This window comes from Lytechinus variegatus, chromosome 12, assembly GCF_018143015.1.
Source record: "Lytechinus variegatus isolate NC3 chromosome 12, Lvar_3.0, whole genome shotgun sequence".
NCBI classification, from domain to species: domain Eukaryota; kingdom Metazoa; phylum Echinodermata; class Echinoidea; order Temnopleuroida; family Toxopneustidae; genus Lytechinus; species Lytechinus variegatus.
In genome coordinates, this window is record NC_054751.1 from 23,680,344 (window position 1) to 23,702,165 (window position 21,822).

Below are 21,822 nucleotides of genomic sequence, written 5' to 3' on the forward strand. Positions count from 1 at the left end.
TCTTTTAGTTCTCTGACATTTAAATTATTAGACACGTAAAACCCGACCCCTCCCCCTCTTTTATGTTCTCTGTTATTAGAATAAAAGGTAAACCCATCAATAGAAACAAGAGAGTATTGAAAATCATTCAACCAGGTCTCAGATAAACCAACAACACAGTAACCATAATGGTTACTGTGTTGTAAAAAGTGATTAACATATAAATGCTGTAGAATTGAATTGATTTCAAACCAAGAAGTAATAAGAATGGCAATTTCATTAAGACACAAAATACATGTAGAGAGAAAATACATTGTAAGACGCACTGACTGAACAATAATACCAAATACATTTAAAGCCATGAGAAAACGGCAATACTGTTGGATGAAACATCCAAAGTAATAAAAATATATTTAGATAAATTCAATATTAACAATTCATGCACTATTGCAAACGACGCATTTTGCAACATTTCATGTCTAACATTGCTGCGTATTATCATGTCTGTGTGTTTCATGATAACACTATCATTACAAATGACACATGATTGTAAAGAAGAATAATCATGCTTCCTAAAGATATCACTTTTACACATGATGGTGGCACATTAAGAAATTTATTAGCACTCAAACTTGCAGTTTGAGTTGCAGAACTCAAACATGACCGTGGCAACGAATTTTGCAACATTTCATTTTTTACATTGCTGCATATTTATCATGTCTGTGTATTTCATGATAACACTAGCATTACAAATGACACATAATCGTAAAGAGGAATAATCATACTTTCCAATGATACCACCTTTACATATGATGATGGCACACTAAGAAATTTATTAGCACTCAAACTGGAGTTGCGGAACTTTTTTGAGGGGTTTAGTTCGGAAGATGCTGAGGTCTAAGTCTTAAGATTAATGTTTCGCTTAATTTGTATTTTTAAGAGAACTGGGTGTGGGGTAAAGACAACACTCTAAACCCAATAAGCATTTTAACTGGGTTTAATTTTGAAGATTGATCTTAGCCATGATTTTTTTTTACATTTGTTTATCTTTTAAATAATCGGGTCTAGACGAACTAAGCATAATACTCGTGTTATTCCACAGGAATAAGAATATGACAAAGTTTTATGTGTTTAAGATTGTTTAAATTATTTTTTGAATGACTTGGTCTGGAATAAAGACAACGGTCTAAACATGTGCTTTTCTACATGGTCTTAATTTGGAGGATTGTTGGTTCTTAGATTCGTTGTTGGGGGTTGGGTTTTTATTGCTTTATTCTTGAAATAACTGTCTGGAGGAAAGTCTACAATCGATCTTCATGTTATTCCACAGTAATTAGATTATTGGGTATTTTTGGAATATTCCTAAAAACTATTTTATTTTTTCAAATAACCAAGTCTGGAGAAATGATGTTTGCTTTACCCATGCACTATTACAATATTTTGTATGGGTCTTAGTATTATTTTTAAAAAAATGGGTGTGGGGTAAAGACATATTTTTTTTACTGGGTGTAACTTTTGAAGATTGGTCTTAGATTTGAAGTTTTGTTAAATTCATTTTTAAATAATCGGGTCTGGAGGAAAGAGTACGTTTTAAAAGTCATGTTATTCCACAAGAATAGGAATATGATAGGGTCTTACGTTAGAAGATTTTTTTTGTAATTTTTTTAATGATTAGGTCCTGGAATAAAGACAACGCTCTTAACCTCTTTTTAAAACAGGTTCTTAGGTTGAAGGATTGCTTGGTCTTAGATTTGTAGTTTTTTATTATTACTATTTGCGTTATTTTGAAAAAAATAACTGGGTCTGGCTGAAAGACTACGCCATATGTCCATGCCCACAACTGGGCGTTGTGGCGTGCGCCTGTAATTCAATCTTTGGGGGAAGTTACAAATTGATGCAGAGGCTCGAGGTTCGAGTCATGGTAACGTCTTTCGGATGGTGACGTTAAAGGTCGTTCCCAGACGTAAATAATCATATCTGATTGATACACGTCTGACAAAACTCAAATACACACACACACGTTATCCAGCATTAATAAGATTATGGGGTCTTTATACTGTTTTTGTTCTTGTATTGTTATTTATAATTTTGGAAAAAACAGGGTTTGGAGAAAAGACTAAGCTCGATTTTCATTTTTTATTCCACTGGAATATCATTATGGTATCTTAGTTTGGATTTATATTATAATTTTTGTAATAACCGGGTCTGGAAAAAAGACTTTGGACTTATGTTATAATTTTTTAAACAACCGCGTCTGGAAAAAGACTTTGGACTTATATTATAATTTTTTGAACAACCAGGTCTGGAAAAAAAGGCTTTGACTTATATCATGATTTTTTAATTACCCGGGTCTGGAAAAAAGACTTTGGACTTTTGTGCTATATCATGGACCTATTACAATAGGTCCATGGCTAAGCTTGATTCTTATTTTTATTCCACTCGAATATCATTATCGTGTCTTAGTTTGGACTTATGTTATAATTTTTTTAACAACCGGGTCTGGAAAAAAGACTTTGGACTTATTTTATAATTTTGGAATTAACCGGGTCTGGAAAAAAGACTTTGCACTTTTGTGCTATATCATGGACCTATTACAATAGGTCCATGGCTATATAAACGCATTACTATAGGATTTTAGTTTAGAACGGATTCGCCAAAAATCCCTTCAAATTTATTACATTTGTGGGTAAAGTCATTAATACATTTGTGGGCGATCAAAAATTATTACATTTGTGGGTAAAGTGCATTATTACATTTGTGGGTGAAATTATTACATTTGTGGGTAAAGTGTTATTACATTTGTGGGTGCAAGAGGGGGGCCACAAACATTTCAGGGGGTCCACGTGAATTTAGGGGGGATGTAGGAAACAAAATTGACAAGCAAAAAGAAAACAAAATTGATGGGGACCGTCCCCCACCTCAAATTAAGGGGGGACACGTCCCCCCGCTTCCGCCGCCTATGGTGATATCGTTTATTACTATATCTATATACGACTCGTCAAAATCCCGGATCAGATTGATCTGGAAAGCCACTGTGCACCCCGTCCGGCTCGAAGAATACCCGGAATAAAATACAAAATGACACAGAAAGGGCCTTTATTTTTTTTGATTGGGAATTTTTATCGTATCAACAGTATTAGGATCTCAAATGGAAGTTGGCGTGGTATTTCTCTTCAAATTTGGGGACATTTTGTCCAAGATGATAAGAACCAAGCACAGTGAACATTTGCTTGAACAAAGATTTTTCAGCGCAACTGATTTTCTATTCATTTTTGTCTAACCTGCATAGCAGAGTGAGACTATAGGCGCCGCTTTTCCGACGGCGGCGGCGGCGGCGGCGTCAACATCAAATCTTAACCTGAGGTTAAGTTTTTGAAATGACATCATAACTTAGAAAGTATATGGACCTAGTTCATGAAACTTGGCCATAAGGTTAATCAAGTATTACTGAACATCCTATTAGAGTTTCATGTCACATGACCAAGGTCAAAGGTCATTTAGGGTCAATGAACTTAGACCATGTTGGAGGAATCAGCATCGAAATCTTAACCTGAGGTTAAGTTTTTGAAATGTCATCATAACTTAGAAAATATATGGACCTAGTTCATGAAACTTGGACATAAGGTCAATCAATTATCACTGAACATCCTGCGTGAGTTTTATGTCACATGACCAAGGTCAAAGGTCATTTAGGGTCAATGAACTTTGGCCGAATTGGGGGTATCTGTTGAATTACCATCATAACTTTGAAAGTTTATTGGTCTAGTTCGTTAAACTTGGACATTAGAGTAATCAAGTATCACTGAACATCCTGTGCGCATTTCACGTCACATGACCAAGGTCAAAGGTCAATGAACTTTGGCCGAATTGGGTGTATCTGTTGAATTACCATCATAACTTTGAAAGTTTATGGATCTGATTCATGAATCTTGGACATAAGAGTAATTAAGTATCACTGAACAACCTGTGCGAGTTTCAAGTCACATGATCAAGGTCAAAGGTCATGTAAGGTCAATGAACTTTGGCCATGTTGGGTTTTTTTGTTGAATAACCATCATATCTCTGTAAGTTTATTGGTCTAGTTCATAAAAAGTGGACATAAAAGTAACTATGTATCACTGAACATCTTGTGCGAGTTAGAGTAGTTTTCAAAGTCAGCACTGATGCTATAAGGAACCGCGTGATGCAGGTGAGACGGCCAGAGGCATGCCACTTGTTACTATTTTTTAGTGATATTTAACTAGAACGCATGAGAGATGGCGTTATCGCCTCGCTCATTCTTACCATAATCACAGAAAATATATAATGATGCCCCGGGGGGGGGGGGGGGGCACTTGTATTCACGAGTGGACACCATGCGCGACCATGGGGTCTCGAAAAGCACCCTAAACACGTAATTTCCATATTCTGAAAAGGCACCCCTTAACAAGTATTGGCGTGTGAAACCCTACCCTTAACAAGTATTGGAAACAAAACGATACTATTGGCAAATAATCCCTGAAATGAACCCCTAAACAAGTACAAGAATGTTTTATTGTTACGGGTCCTTCGGTCGTCGGCTTTACCTATTTGGTTTAGTACGACCCCACCTTCTACACCTCGCGCAAATCGGACTCTTAACACGAAGTGTTGGGACAAAAAGGACATCCTTTACAAAACATTTTAATTTTGTTTGATCATCCCCGCAAATTCGACCCTAAACACGTAATTTTCCTAGCGAAATAGATACCCTTTTTCATTATTTTTGCGTTTTTGACACCCTTATCACGTTACGTACGTAACGTGCCCTATCGTGAAAAGGACATCCTTTTTACGTGTTTTTTGGGTCGCGCATGGTATCCACTCGTCAATGTAAGTGGCCCCCCGGGCTCTAAACACGAAGTGTTGGGGCAAAAAGGACATCATTTATAAGACTTTTGAAGTTTGTTTTATCATCCCCGCAAATTCGACCCTAAACACGTAATTTTCCTAGCGAAATAGATACCCTATTTTCATTATTTTTGTGTTTTTGACACCCTTTTCACGTTACGTACGTAACGTGCCCTATCGTGAAAAAGACATCTTTTTTACGTGTTTTTTTGGTCGCGCATGGTATCCACTCGTCAATGTAAGTGGCCCCTCCGGGAATGATGCTAAACTTTCAAAATAATAATGTACGAACTTTTTCATTTTTCATCCTATTTCAATTAAATTGTTTTTGTTAATGCCTGTTAGATTTGACTCTTTTTGCCAACTTGATTTTGGGCCACACATTTTTTTTCACTTCTCAAGAGTCAACTTTAAGAGAAAGAGAGAGGGGTGGGAGAGAGGGAGAGGGGGGTGGAAGTCAGGGAGAGGGATGGAGAGTGGGGGCACCTGCTTCTTTGAAAAATAGCTAAATAAAGTTAAACACACTCCCCTTTTTATCTAATTCTCAGGTCGGACATCGTCTTACAAAAAGTATACCCCTCTTTTTTATATACAATCCTAAGTTGTCGACAGTAATGATGGCACGGTCACAACGAAACAGTCGCTTTGATTGGCTGTTACCCTTTAGTGATGGGCGGGACTTCGTCCTCTTCTCAACCAATTAGAATTAACAAACATGACGAAGTACTCTTCCACATATCTTCTTTGTAATCATAAAATGCAATCACTGTCTCTTAACAAATCAGACAGCCATTCTAATTTCAGAAAAAAAAGGCCAGAGAAGTACCACATCGTGAAGAAAAGAAGATATAGACTTAAAGGTAAGGAAATTACATTTCTCCAAGTCTCATCAATTCTTCATCACATCTATTACTTCGGCTAATTGCATTGATGTTTCAGCAAAAGGTGCGCAGAGATAATCTAAGCTTTTTCAAATTCAACATTTCTGCTATGGTTTTCAAGTAGTGAAAAAACAAACAAACAAGAAGAGTGTGTATATTGGTAAAGAGAAGGGGGTATATCTTCACCCCTTGACTAAGGCTGGTGGTGCCATACTTAAGAAATTTAAGAAATACACCCATTTCTCTTTCATTCCCCCTCTTATCTTTCGAAATATAGACCCACCATTACCATTGACACGAAAATTTAGGCGAGTCGTGCATGTCTCAACCATCTTGAGTATTCCTCCAGTAATGAACGATCAAATTCCTTTTACTCCAACAGGAGCATCAAATCCCTAGCTGTGACATCGGAATCCAGGACATTCTAATTCAAGATGACCAATCTATTACTCTGGATGATTTCTGTTACCACTATTGCTACTGCTTCTGGTCTCACTATTGACGTGGACGGTCCGATCAGTGGTATGTAGTCTTCTGAATATCTTAAAACGGGTTGATAATATCTAATGATATTCATATTTTTATATTAATTGATTTGGGCTGCAACGACTCTGAATTATGCATGATTCCAACCAAGAGCTGATCAAATATTTTTACAGGGGGGGGGGGGCAATTTGTACACTAAAAAATTAACAAACCCCCATAAAAAGGTGATTTAGGTCAGGAATAAAATGAAAGCTACAAAAACAGCTATTAACTACAAAATGGAGGTGATTTTCTTCCAAGAAAAATTTGACCATAATAAATAAATAAATGAATAAATAAAGTATTCACTACAAAATGGAAGTCATTTCGTTCCAGGAAAATATGACAAGCAAAAGTTCCAAGTTCCAAATATAGCTAGCCCGAAAATTAAGCGTATTAAAAATTGAATGATTAACATGAAAGTTATATATCAATGAAGTGAAATTATATATAAAACATTTATTATATGCACGTTATGCTATTCCAATCATGTATATTTGATAGCCGCTCATTTCACATTATTTTCTATTTCTATTGTATTTCATTCAAATCTTTTACGGATAAAAAACAATGCATATAAGACAGCAACATCAAATTCATAACAAATTCCAAGTTAATAGGAATGAAAAGAATGCCTGCTAAATGTCACGTATTAATCTCCATACTTGCGCCAACACAAACTTTAAATTCATGAAAACCTTTCGTATACTATTTATTTCACTATTCATTTCTATTTCTGTCTATATTTTTAATTATTCACTTCGGCAAATAAACAATACATTGATATAGTCCTCCGATAAATACACGTATGCGTATATATCAAACTCAATATACATGAAGTATAATAGGATATTGAATATTTACCTACCTTTTCCACTGGTGGACTTAAGTGGTAAAAAGAGTTAACTGGATAACTGTCATGACTGTAGGCAATAATAACCTCAATGCTTGATGCTTATAAAAAAATGAACTACAATAATGACATAACGGGTATTTTTAAAATCTAACTTAATTTGACGAAGCTAAAAGCAATTCAGAAACATAATCATTAAGGTATTTGGAATGAATTATGGACAGGGATGTATTATTTTTCATTCATATTTACTCAGATGATGCCTTTTTTCGGCACCCTAATATGGTACAGAGATGAACCATGCAATAAAGATGCAAATTTGAACCTTTCGTAACGTCCATTATGCTCCTTAAAGCTTGTGTATAGTTTTGGTAAATCCACCAAAATGCACCTATCACTATTCCAATTCATTGCTAGCTAATATGAATGGATATGCCCTATAACAGTTATGATGTGGAGGATATGAAATGAAAATGTGTTTTACAGGATAAATTTTGCGATTTTACATGGAAATTTAACTTGATCGGGTCACCCGATCAAATTAAAATATCTGTGTGTTTTTATCTTTCAATTAAATCCTATTCCAAATCATGGAATGGGCTGAAACTTTCAAGATATGTTCTTTGTCTGTAACTTTTGGATATCTAATCACTAAATTTATAAGATAAGTGCTTGAATGCCCATTTTTTAATTTAAAACAAGCATCGCCGAGAGAGGGCGCTATATATCCAAGATTTGAATATTTGAAATTTTCTCAGAGAAGTGCTGTTGGAAAAATATCTAACGGTCTCTACGCTTCAGTAAGACTGTCATATTAGATGATATTCGATTAGCAATCACATTATTGACCCTTTACCAAAGCTATACACAGGCTTTAAAGGTAAAAATGTTGCACTTCTCAGGATGCAATCGAGCATTTATTGGTACAAATAATAGTAATAGTGTGAATTGGTGCACCTTTTCCAAATAGGGTGCAAAATTACACCTCAAAGGAGCTAACAATGATTCATGAGCAAACTTGACCTTTATTTCTTAGTGTGAATATTGCCACGATCAGGGGCGGATCCAGGATTTTCCAAGGGGGGGGGGCACATTTTTCCGAGGAAAAATATGACTAGCAAAAAAAGGTCTTAATTATCAAGGGGGGGGGGGACACTTCTGTTTTAACGGTATTTTTACATTACACATTTTAATTTTGCTTCTCAAGGGGGGGAGGGGGGCAAAGGAGTGCTGTGCCCCCCCGTCCTGGATCCGCCCCAGTGGCCACTGTGATGAAGTCCATTTGGGGCAATATAGTTAAAGGGGAAGCTAATCCTGACAAGGTTTATTGTAAAAAAATAGCAGAAAAAATATTGGTGAAGATTTGACGAAAATCTATCAAATATTAATATAATAATAATAATAATACCAACATGCTTATATAGCGCATATCACTGCCAAATGCGCTTCATTTGATTATTACCCCGGCCTTAGCCCCGCAGCCTTTTACAGCGCGAAGGCATTTCAAGGAATAAATTCCTGCCAGGTACCCATTTACCTCACCTGGGTCGAGTGCAGTACATTGTGGATAAATTTCTTGCCGAAGCAAATATTAACAAAAAGTTATAATGTTATTTTGGAGGATTTGTGACATCATATGCGAGTAGCTTCCTCGTGTATCGCGAATTAAGGGGGAAAAAATCAGTGAAATGTCATTTTCTTTAAGTATTGAAAATGGGTTTTATTGTAGGCCTATCTTCATTATGCATCAACTGAAAAATTATTTCATACCCACTCCCGAAAGAAGAACATGTTTAGTCATGAATTATAAATATATATATATTGCTTGTCCGATTTCTTTCAAACCTTCACCATTCTGTCTTATTCATTTTTCTCCTTTCCAACACAACATTTATGACCAAGGCTGGATTCCCCTATAAACAAGAAAATTGAAATACATTTACAGTAAATTTGATCTTTTATTTCATGTCAGGTCCGTGTTCTCTATGTCCAGAAGGAGCTCCCGGTCCCCGTGGACCACCTGGAGACATTGGCCTGCCGGGAAGAGACGGTCGTGATGGGAGGGACGCTTCGTGTAATGGCCAACTATCAGGTAGAATAATGGTGACGACGGGAGTCAAACTGTTGTTAATACCTCAGTCACATTTGCTCTAGTCGAAACCGTTTTAACATTTTTTCGTACCAGCTACATAATTATAGATGGTTTGAATAAAAATGAATAAAATGGCTGTTTTCGACTCGCTGCACGGCCTCCTTAGAACAAATGTGACTGAGGTGTCGATGATAATGACAGGAATAATGATAATGAAAATAAAGATAATTGATTATAATAATGAGAATGATAATATTAATGATAATTATTGATGATAATGTCACCCGATGACACAAACTTGATACACTTTTTATTTCGCTTCATTAGAGCTAGTATACCAGAACAAGGAAGGAAATAGTGTTATTTCAGTAAAAAAAAATACTAAGAAATACAATCGTTATGTGCAATATCCTAACTCCATATTTGCTAAGTATTGGAAAAAAAATCTTCTATTTACCGTAATCCAAGCAGTCAGGGTGGCGTCACAGTCATGCGACATTGTTATTTTTTCAATTGATAATGGGCAATTTCGAGTGACACGACACAGATCTTTATTGTATACTCTACCATGGGTGTCGATCGGTATTCTTGGTTGGGGGGGGGGGATAATTGACACAAATGTTCTTGTGGATGGGGATCTTTCAACATTAACCCCACTAAAATCACATGTTAGGACATTTTGGGAGTGGTTGATAATGCATGGTGTTCTTGGAAATTCGTTCATTGTTGTAGTGTACTGCACTTACATCATTTTTTTTGGAAAATACAAGTAAGCCTATTCTAAACTCATACGAAATAAAAAAAATGACAAAAATTGTCTTAACCACGTACATATTGAGCGTGATGTATACACAGGGCGTCGATCCATTTTTCAGATGGGGGGGGGGCAAAATCTTGAATCAACGTTCCAAAGGCGCTCGATCACACAAAACGAACAAACTCACAAACTCACTCCCACACATAGGCTTATATTGATAAATATATGCATATATATATATATATATATATATATATATATATATATATGTATATATATATATATATATATATATATATAAAAAAATGTGTGAAGGTATACATGTACAACAGCTTTGGCAACTCTTTTATTTAAATATTGTAAAGAAAGTATTGTAAAGAAATGGATGAAGAGAACAATGGTAGACGTAGCTTAAATCAAGGTTCCCCAGAGCTATCTACCCTTTGGAAAAATTGGTTATGCCGAAAAAATGTCTCTGCCGGGAATCGAACCCGGGCCCCCAGCTTTGAACGCCGGTGCCTTAACCACTAGACCACAGAGACGGGCTAGTGGCTAGGCCGACCGAGATCCGTTTGACCGTCAGAAAGACAGATTTTCGACACTATACCAATTACCTTTGTCGGGTGAAGGTGAGTTTTGAACAATGACAAGCCGTCATGCCTCAGCTGGATCAAAGCTATTGCTTCGATACAGTACACGTATGTGAGAAAGTATACAAATGTGTGAAGTTATACATGTACAACAGCTTTGGCAACTCTTTTATTTAAATATTGTAAAGAAATGGATGAAGAGAACAATGGTAGACGTAGCTTAAATCAAGGTTCCCCAGAGCTATCTACCCTTTGGAAAAATTGGTTATGCCGAAAAAATGTCTCTGCCGGGAATCGAACCCGGGCCCCCAGCTTTGAACGCCGGTGCCTTAACCACTAGACCACAGAGACGGGCTAGTGGCTAGGCCGACCGAGATCCGATTGACCGTCAGAAAGACAGATTTTCGACACTATACCAATTACCTTTGTCGGGTGAAGGTGGTCTAGTGGTTAAGGCACCGGCGTTCAAAGCACGATTTCAAATCAAAATCGAGTTGTTATCTCAATTTCGCTTGCTGATTTCAGCGTAGCATTACAATCTTATTTTATTTTTAGCTGCACATGCGGAATTATGGGGGGGGGCAAAACGATATATTTCCCCCCTATTTTCATCGGTGGGACGATCGCCCCCTTGCCCCCCCCCCCCTAGGATCGATGCCTCTGTGTATACAACTTCTCTCTTAAATCTAACCCGACTGGCAATATCTTTTTTCTTCTTAATGCATGATGATAAAATGCAGATTCGGACCAATTAAGACTAGCACAAATTGTGTGGCTTCTCGTGCGCAATCGGGCTTACCGTCATTCCTTAGATGATTTATCTTGTCACCCTTTTACTCCCGTTTATTTTTCCACCCTTTTGAATTAATTGATTTATTAAAATTAATTTATTCACCACTGGTGGGATGGAACGCCGTATCAACATAAGTTAGTTTTCGTTGGGGTCCTTTTATGTTATGTGTTAAAAAATATCATATGCATTTCATTCTTTTTCATCTTGAACCTCCACCCATCTGTTTAATAGTCCTGAAAATAATAACAATATACACAAATTGCGAGGGAAACAAACTGATTGATGGCATACTATAAGCATCACTATAATCATCATGATCAAACTTTTCATTTTTTCATCATCATTATTATAATTTTTCTACCCTAAATTATTGGGGGGATGATAATACAGGCCATCCCCCCACTTCAAATACTGGGGGATATATCCCCCCATCCCCCCCGTGATCGACACCCATGTACTCTACTTTCTTCGTCGTCTTAACTTTTTCATCAAAGACTTTAACATTCCTAATGTGGGAAGGGGTGCCCCGGGGGTGCCCCTGTCCCCAAACTGTCGCCCCTGGTAAGTGTCATAATCGAGAGAGCGAGGGAAGTCACTCTTCTATCTTAGTCACTATCTTTTTCTTAATTATACAATCTTTGTCTTTGTATAATTTCTCCCATACATGTACCATAGAGCTATAGCTCTAAGCATGTACTGTATTTCAGCAAAAGCTTCGATCCAACTAGGGCATGGCGGCTTGTCATTGTTCAAAACCCACCGACACCTGACTAAGGAAATTAAAATTGGTATAGTGTCGAAAATCTGTTTATCTGACCGTCAGTCGAATTGGGATCGCCCTAGGCACTTGGTGCATAAATATAAACAAAATAAACATTCAAATAATTATATACAATATATCAATGTGACAATAATCAAACTTAACAATGCATGTAATACAAAATTATATATCACAGGGATAGACCCGTTTCAGATTATTAATAACCAACCTGTTCTTCCCCGGGGTCCCTGCACTAACCCGTCTCTGTGGTCTAGTGGTTAAGGCACCGGTGTTCCAAGCTGGGGGCCCGGGTTCGATTCCCGGTAAATAATTTTTTGTCTCTGCCCGGAATCGAACCCGGCCCCCCAGCTTAGAATGCCGGTGCCTTAACCACTATAGACCGCAGAGACGGGCTAGAGGCTTGGGCGACCCCGATCCGATTGACCATCAGATAAACAGATTTTCGACATCACTGATTAAATTCTCTTTGTCGGGTGTCGATGAGTTTTGAACAATGACAAGTCGCCATGCCTCAGCTGCAAAGCAATTGGTGCTTAGATTCAGTAAATGTATGGAACAATATACAAATGTGAGAAATTGTATGTACAATAGCTTTGCCAACTCTTTTATTTAAATATATGTTTTCAAATGAATGAATCCGAATGAAGAGATCAATGGTATTTTAGGCATAGCTCAAATCAAGGTTCCCCAGAGCTATCTGCCCTTGGAAAAATTAGTGAGGCCGAAAAAATGCCTCTGTCGGGAATCGAACCCGGGCCCCAGCTTAGAACGCCGATGCCTTAACCACTAGACCACAGAGACGGGTTAGTGGCTGGGGCGACCCAGATCAGATTGACGACCAATCGGATTGGGGTCGTCCTAGTCACTATAACCCGCCTCTGTGGTCTAGTGGTTAAGGCATCGGCGCTCTACGCGGGGGTCCCGGGTCCGATTCCTGGCAGAGACATTTTTTTCGCCTCATCAATTTTTCCAAGTGTAGACATAGCTCAAAATTTTGACCCTCTTTTCAGAGAGAAAGATTTCAAACATAAATAACAATAACTGTTTCTAAGCACTTGCTTTGATTCAGCTTAAAACTTATCTACACCCGACAAAGGAAATTTAATTAATGGGGTCGAAAATATGTGTGTGTGTGTATTTGAGTTTTGTCAGACGTATATCAATCAGATATGATTATTTACGTCTGGGACCGACCTTTAGCGTCACCATCCGAAAGACGCGACCAGGACTCGAACCTCTGCATCAATTTGTAACTTCCCCACAGCTTGGATTACAGGCGCACGCCACAACGCCCAGTCAATATGTTAATCTGACGGTCAATCGAATCGGGGGGCGCCCTAGCCACTATATCCGCCTCTGTGGTCTAGTGGTTAAGGCACCGCGTTCTATGGCCGGGTCCAGAGGCGTCGATCCTGGGGGGGGGGGGGCGATCGCCCCACCAATGAAAATATTTTGGGGGGGGGCAAACATATCGTTTTGCCCCCCCAATAATTCCGCATGTGCAAAAAAATAAAATAAGATTGTAATGTAACACAGAAATCAGCAAGCGAGATTGAGATAAACAACTCATTCTTTATTCAAAATCGTGCTCAAAATGTCCGCTTTTCAGATTGGATCGCGCTCGCATCATTTCTGTAGCAAAAACCCATACTTTTCATGATTAAATAGGTGAATAGAATGTCCCGTTTTCAGTTTTAAACCCTAAAGAACTCCCGCTTCGATTTGCAATAATGTTTTGTTGGATCTTATTTTAATTATCTTGTTTCGTTATTAAAAACGTCCATAAAAATCAATTTTTTCAGATCGAAATATCAAAATTTTCAGCTCGCGCTTCGCGCTCGCATCTATTGTTTTTTTTAGATACCCATCTTAATCAATGGTACCAAAAATGCTTAGAATGTCAGGCTTTCAGGTCTCAGCTCGCTCTCGGCACTCGCATTTTCTGTGTAGTGAGATATGTATTCTCCTCATGAGTTACTACAAACATTCCTAAACAGACACCTTTTTCCTGTGCGGTATATTAAAAAAATTCAGCTCGCGCTTCGCGATCGCATTAATTTGTTGGTGAGATATATATATATATATATATGACTCATGAATGAGATAGAATGAAATGTGTGTGTGTGTTTGAGTTTGTGTGTTTGTCTTGCCTTTGGAAAGTTGATTCATGATTTTGCCCCCCCCCCCCCATCTGAAAAATGGTTCGACGCCCCTGGCCGGGTCCCAGGTTCGATTCCCGGCAGTGACATTTTTTCGGCCTCACCAATGTTTCCAAGGGTAGATAGCTCTGGGGAACATTGATTCAAGCTACGCCTACCATTGTTCTCTTCATTCATTTCTTTCACAATATACTTATAATTATACATACACATAATTTATTTATATTCAAAACATTTGTTCCCCGTCTTCAGGAATGCCGAGTCCTGTAGATCAAACGAATGATGGTAGCAGTGAAAACACGAGTGGTAGTAATACAGTAATCAATGTCAATAGTAGTGGAGCTGTGTATATAAGATGGGGTAGAGATGTTTGTGTTGATGGATCAGAACTGGTTTATGCTGGTAAGAAAACATTTTTAAAAATACGTTGTATTTATTACCTTTTATTCAATTTCATTGATTCACGCAGTTCAGTGGACAAAAAGCTGTGCGATGGGGGAAGGGACAGTAACTATATTTTGCAACAGAGTTAAAAGCAATATGGCAACAAATATAAGAATATTTTGTAAAAATAATGAAAATTAGAATATACAATAACTACAATTGAATAGCATGTTATATAATCTTCTGCTGAACTGTAGCTAGGGACACTTATTGCTTTTTGCATGTTAAAATTGATATATCTTGTTGAAATAAGTACCTTGCCTTAAAATTTAATTCTTCTGAAATATTTTTCACCTATGTGTAACTTCTAAACCCCACACTGAAAGTCATTGTCACCTTTGAAAAAGAGATGTCAAATGGCTCAACTTGCCCCATCTGTGGGGTAAGTTGAGCCACAAAAAACAATCTACAAAAAGTATAGAGGTAAAACCATCACGCCAATTTTTTTTATTTAAAGTCTTTTCACTTGCTAATTCTCCATAAATTCTAACATCCCCTAAAAAAAAGAGAGAACATTTACATAAATTAACTCCTTTCTGCCCGTTTATCGATGGCTTTTTAAGGTTCAACTTACCTCATGTTGGGTGGATTAAGTCACCCCACTCCGAACGTAATGCGGTAATTTTGCATGCATACATTTCTAATACATCCATCATGTAAAGGACTATGACAAGAATTAAGATCCATACTTGGACTAACAATGTTGTTCGTTTGTCTTTATTGTGTTTAAAGACGTGTGTGTGTCTATTTCACACCCTTTTAAAACTTTTTTTGGCTGAAATTTGTATTTTTCCCTAGCTCTAAAAAGGTACTTTTTGTTAAAAAGTTGAAAACAATGTGGTGGGGTTAGGGGTTATGCAATGGGTCATCAATACACTTCACTAACACAATTCCTGACTCATTCATTATTGGCCTGACTCATTCATTATTGGCCTGGGGCTGGTGGCTCAACTTGCCCCAATGCTCAACTTACCCCGCCTTCCCCTACTTATAAGCATTGTTGTGTATGCAATTTGTAGGAACTGCAGCAGGAGCTCACTACACACATACAGGAAGTGGTTCTAACTATCTCTGTATGCCACCTGACCCAATTTATGATGAACATCAGTCTGGTGGAAGTCGTGGTCTGCTGTACTCTGCCGAATATGAGACCAACAACGCCATCGGTCGTCTCCAAGGTATCCACGACCACACACCAAAATGTGCAGTCTGTAGGGCGCCCTCAGGACGATCTACCAAATTTATGATCCCTGCGCGGAACGAGTGCCCTTCTGACGAGTGGCGCCTGGAGTACAGTGGTTACCTCATGTCAGCCTATCATGGCCACAAACGTACTGAGTTCGTTTGTTTCGATCATGACATGGAAGTAGAGCCTGGTACAGCTGGAAACGAAAATGGGGCTCTCTTTTACATGGTAACAGCTACATGTGCGGCCGGAACTGGGCTTCCTTGTGGACCCTATATTGACGGTCAGGAACTCACTTGCGCTGTGTGTACGATTTAGAAATTGTTTAGATCGAGTGATAATATAGTGCGTACGTTGAATTATATCTGTGTAGTGTAGCTCATCTATTGAAACATGCAGTCCACAAAAGGAATTCCCGAAGGAATATTTGTCAATTCCAAGTAGCTAGTACTTTCGAAGTAGCTAGTACTAAGTTGCACCCACTGTTACTTTTTCCAGTGTTCCATTGACAGATAATTTTCAGAAACCTTGATTTTGGGGGGTTTTAGGTTTTATAGCATGTATACAGCGAGGGAGAATATTGCCCACCCCTACCCCCTACTCCTTCCGTGTTTCAAAAAAGTTATGTAACCATATCATTCAAAATATGGTTAAAGATTTAGTGACACGACATTTTCTCCTGTGACATTTGCTCCGGTCTTAATATCTCAGAGGGAGTGAGGATTTTCATAGAGATTTTGGTTCAGAATAATGTAAAAATAAGGCTTAGGGTTTATTAAGGTTTTATGTTTGGCATAACGTGCAGATTTTCCATGGGAAGAATTGTCATGGAACCCTATAATGGTGAACTGAAAGTTGACAGTCTAGACCCTACTCGAGGGTCAGACAATGTCCGGTCAACATTATAGTTAAGTAATAATATTGGTTGAATTGTATATCCATTCATCTCACAACTCCTTGAGTGGTGACGGTATACTAGTAGTAGATATATAATTATGATGATCTGGGGATTATTTCATCAAAGTTGTCAGCACCGACAGGTTATCGAGAAGCAGTTACCAGAGTAATCGATGGTAACCGTCAGACACCTGTGCTTCGCAGCCAATAAAAAAAATGGAAATTTTCGTTATGAGACGACAGATATTGATGAAACACCCCAGGTCTTCAATGTCTTCATGATGTAATCTCAGCAATATAAACACCTTTCTTTGTATATTTTTCTGGTAGAAAATTCTTCAGAATGATTGGAAACATGTTTAATATTCTTTATATACTGTATATCATAGTTGTTTATTAAATAAGACAACTCCAGAAAAAAGGTGTATATTTTTATCTCCATTTCATTCAGCATGTTCAAAGTTTTGAGTTACAGAGATTTCTGTTCAAAGGTTGTGTCTTGCGTTAGTTTGGTGAATTATGTTGCGTTAACTACAGTATATGGAGCTGATGTGATGATGATGATTGATGTTGCCGATGATTTAAATGGGGAAAGTTCATAACTATTCCAAATTTGATTTAGTTGTAAAACAAGGTGACGATGAGGAGGTGAGTGGGGAGGAGAGAAGGTGGTGGTGGACGATGACGAAGGCAGGCCGGAGCTAGGAGGAGGAGGAGGAGGAGGAGGAAAAAAGAGGAATAGTAGTCCGGGCTGGGAGGAGCAGGGCCAGGAGAAAGAGGTGGAGGAAGAGAAGTAGGAGGAGGAAGAGGGAGACAGTGGCGGCGGTGGTTTATTTTCTTACCTGATTGCCAAGAGAGCATTTGTATATAAGCAAGCAATCATGCATTGGATCGTTATAAGGTCTCTTCCGAGTCCAGGGACCAGGGGAGCGTGTCATGAAAGGAGAATTTGGAAAATTTAATTAAACCTTCATAATGACGTTTTTGGAATTTTTTATTCGCTTTCTTAAATGTTTAATTTTCAAAGAGGCAGATTTCGATCCACTCTACCTTCGTCTACCATGGAATTTTTTTTTCTTAAGAACTGAATTTCCGAAAATGTTACTCACCCACCACCCCCTAAAAAGAACTGAAAATCTTACTGGGACGTGTTGCCATGATAATGAGCGCCCTAGCGGTGAAGTGGAAGTAGACATGGAGAAAATACATGAAGCAGGAAGAATGGGGCACATCCACATAATAAGCATGGGGGGGGGTACTGTGATATTTTGATTGTGCTGGGTATAAGACATGCATTGTTTTTAGCCTTGCCATTTTACCTCTGCCATTATAAGTTTAAGTGGCCTAGCTACTGATGCCATCGATGAAGGTAATACCGTTCATAAAACACTTGAGACAATATTCACCCTGTCTCTACAATTTTATTTATTATAAACTAACACAACAATCTAACAGATATTTCAACAAAGAATTCAGTTTTGTTCAGAATTTTGAAAGCTGCATCATCTATGATTACAATTTTGCCTTTTCTTTTCATTTGTATCTCCGTGCTTTGTACACGTTTTTAAAAGTATTATCCATGAATTGCGTTCTGTGATTTATTTCGTATAGCTTTACTAATGCACCCTTCAGTGGCGGGTCTACGGGGGGGGGGGGGGGTAGGGGTTAACTGTTTGTTTGTCAAATTTCTCGGCCAAACTCCCTCCTTGGAAAAAAAATCTATATTCGCCCCTGTCCTTATTCCCGACAATCAAGATCCAATCATTTTTAATTCTCATCTTCCCTCTTACCGGTGAATAAATGAATTTCCATTGAACACTAAAATCTCGACTGTTGAATCCCCGTTCATTTAGATATACCGTCTTTCTATCTTACCTATGGATACCTATGGATGCTTCTGAACGCAGTCTAAGACTCAATATATTCAGTTCCAAATTCTGTCTCCTCTTTAGGTTGGCCAGATCATGTCCTGGTGGGTCAGCGTCAAACTTGTACTTCACAGGTTCACATCTCCAATACTTATCCAGTCCATTCTCGAAGCTGTGGACACTGGGTGCATTTACTAATTCATCACTTAGGCTATTCCAAGGTTTCCTAATTCTTATGTAAAAAGAATTCTTACGTTTCTCAGTTACTGACCTCGGAATGTACAATTTTTATCATGACCTTTGGTAGGCCCATGCACCTGACGACCCAAATCTGGCACTACCTCTTGTGAAATAACTTAATAACTTGTATGTTTCGATCATTATCTTCTCGTGCTCGGCGATATGCTAATGTAGGAAGTTTTAGTTGAATCAATCCTTGTTCATATTGAAGGTTCTTTACTTCAGGTACCAACTTAGTGGCCCTTCTTTGTACATTTTCTATTGCTTGAAAATCTTTACATTTATTTCCTATTTTCTTATGAAGTTTCATTTCGTTATTGATTAATGACAATTTTTTCACTGTAATGTGCATGACTGAAGCAACTTTTGTCAAGAGTCGTTCACTACACTCGCTCGCAGCAGGCGTTTATATAGTCTCTCGCATACTTACGAATTTATATCATGCAGCTTGTATACCAGTAAATTGAAGTTGATGACCTTGATTTAAGTGTTTTGCTTACTGTACTGTAGGGGAAGGCGGGATAAGTTGTGACACTTTTTACATTTTGCATGTTAGAATTGATACGACTAGTAATATTGTAGAAATAAGTACCTTGCCTTTAAATTTGATTCTTGGGAAATGTTTTTCACCTATATATAACTTTCTACCCCCACACTGAAAGTCATCGTGACCTTTGAAAAAAAAAACGATGTTAAATGGCTCAACTTGCCCCATATATGGGGTAAGTTGTGCCACCGTCTGGGGTAAGTTGAGCCACAAAAACTATGTACATAATGTATGTGGGAAGAACCAGGATGTCAATTTTTCATTTAAAGTCTTTTTACTTGCTAATTCTCTATAAATACTAACATCTTCTAAAAGTAAAAAGAACTGTCATGTGAATTTACTCCTTACTGCCTGCATATCAATGGCTTTTTACGTTTTTTAATTTTTATATTATACATCACCATAAGAATTAACATGGCTCAACTTGCCCCATGTTGCTTTGGCTTAAATTACCCCTGTCCGAACTTACTATGATATTTTCACATCCACACATTTCTTATGCATTCATCATGCAAAAAACTATGACAAGAATGAGAATCCATGCCTGTACTTACAATATTGTTCTTATTTCTATAATATATTCAAAGACGTGTTTGGGTAAAAAGCACTTATCTATTTCACACCCTTATTTACTTTTTTGGCTGAAATTTGTATTTTTCCCTCTAAAAAAGTACTTTTTATTCAAAGTTGGAAATAAAGTGGTTGGGTTAAGGGTTATGCAATGGGTCATCAATAAATGACACTACAACAATGTCTGACTCATTCATTATTAGCATGGGGGTGGTGGCCCAACTTGCCCCGCCTTCCCCTATACAGTGCGTATAAAAAAACGGGACAGATTTGAAAAGTCTATAAAATTTTTGTTTCAAATTATGATGTCTATATTTTGGTGCTAATAGGTGCTCTAACGTCTTATCTTTGAAATGCAATTTAAAAAAAATGAGTTTTGTTCATGCTTGAGCGAACACGGGACGTTTTTGTTGGGGGTTCAAAAAGAGGCTTGCGCCAGAATTGCAGAATATGAGTAATATGATGATCAGACTTCTTGCTAATCAGGAGAGTTCCTCTGGACCTTTTCATTATTTGTGCCACAATTTTCGAATCATGCTGTCAAATTTTATTTACAAATTTAATTATTTACGTGATTACTTGAATTATTTTGTTTTCTCATTTAAACTTCTCTTACCTTTTAATTTTCCTTCATAAGTAACCGAGAAAATAAGATTTTTTTTTGTCAACCCAAGCAAGAAGATTTGCATTATTAATTGGAAAAACTTGTGATTATTCAAATCCTGTTATTATATGAAACAAATTATGTTATGTACCTTTAAAAGACATGAATGTATTTTTCAAGGGGTCATTGATTCTTTGACCAGTGGCACGTTAAATTGCTTGACAGGAAACACAGGAAGGGATTCATGTCTTTCAATGACAATGGTGTATTGAGTCAATTTTGAAGGAGCTAGATATGGCAGGTCGGGTAAAATGTATTAAAAAGTTGTGAGTGAGCGAAGTGAGCACGCAAATATTCCCACTTTTTTATTATATCAAATTTTGTGATAGATTTTGACATAATATTCAGAAAATCATATCATATTTTACTTTCTATCTTTCCTTTTATTTCCTGTACACTTTTTTTCTTGGTCATGATTTTGTTTTAATTAAGGGGGGGGGGGGGCATCCCGAGACCCCGCCCATCTGTGTGGCTCTGTTCAAAAGGTACAATAACCTTTGTAGCACACAATGAAAGGATTTGAAAAAATTCTACGCTCTCCCATATTTTGGTTGAAAATTGTTTTAGCTTGAAGAATTAAGGAATATTCAAAGCTAACAAAGAACATATTAAAAAACGAAACATGCACACAATGAGGTGAGTCAGTCAATGATGTCCATCACTCACTATTTCTTTTGTTTTTTATTGATTGAATTATACAATATTTCATTTTTATAGATTTGACAATAAGGAACAAATTGACTGAACCATTTAGTATTAAACAATGCTAATTCCAGACATTCAGGGAGGAATTAATCATTGTATCATTTGACAATGAGGAGAATTTCATATTTCATATAACAAAATACAAAAGAAATAGTGAGTGGATGACGTCATAGTCTCCTCATTTTCATACAAGACAGGATAGGATGTGCATATAACTGTTTTGTGAAATTAAGCGAAATTTTAAAATGTTATAACTTTCTTATTTTACATCCGATTTTGATGAAATTGTTAGTGTTATGCTTGTTGGATTTTCTGTTTTTATTGAATTCAATTTTTTGTTGGGGTGGACTTGTCCTTTAAAACAAAGATGATGACTGAAAATGTCAGCTGAGCGCAACTGCTTTTCTTTTCATTTTTTACTA

The 21,822-nt window shown here is 37.4% G+C and overlaps 1 protein-coding gene across 1 annotated transcript; it reads left to right on the forward strand.

Annotated features, from left to right (window-relative positions):
* The first annotated feature begins 6,073 nt into the window (after positions 1–6,073).
* On the forward strand, positions 6,074–17,219 carry LOC121425635. The gene is made up of 4 exons (XM_041621759.1): positions 6,074–6,251; positions 9,080–9,199; positions 14,532–14,681; positions 15,743–17,219. The coding sequence occupies exons 1-4, from the start codon at positions 6,164–6,166 to the stop codon at positions 16,225–16,227; spliced, it is 843 nt and encodes a 280-aa protein (XP_041477693.1). The 5' UTR covers positions 6,074–6,163; the 3' UTR covers positions 16,228–17,219.
* Positions 17,220–21,822: the final 4,603 nt, after the last annotated feature.

Coding starts and splice junctions, on each gene's coding strand:
- LOC121425635 (XM_041621759.1), top strand. CDS start 6,164: ATGACCAATCTATTACTCTGGATGATTTCTGTTACCACTATTGCTACT. Junction 9,200..14,531: donor GTGTAATGGCCAACTATCAG/GTAGAATAATGG, acceptor CCCCGTCTTCAG/GAATGCCGAGTCCTGTAGAT. Junction 14,682..15,742: donor ATCAGAACTGGTTTATGCTG/GTAAGAAAACAT, acceptor TGCAATTTGTAG/GAACTGCAGCAGGAGCTCAC.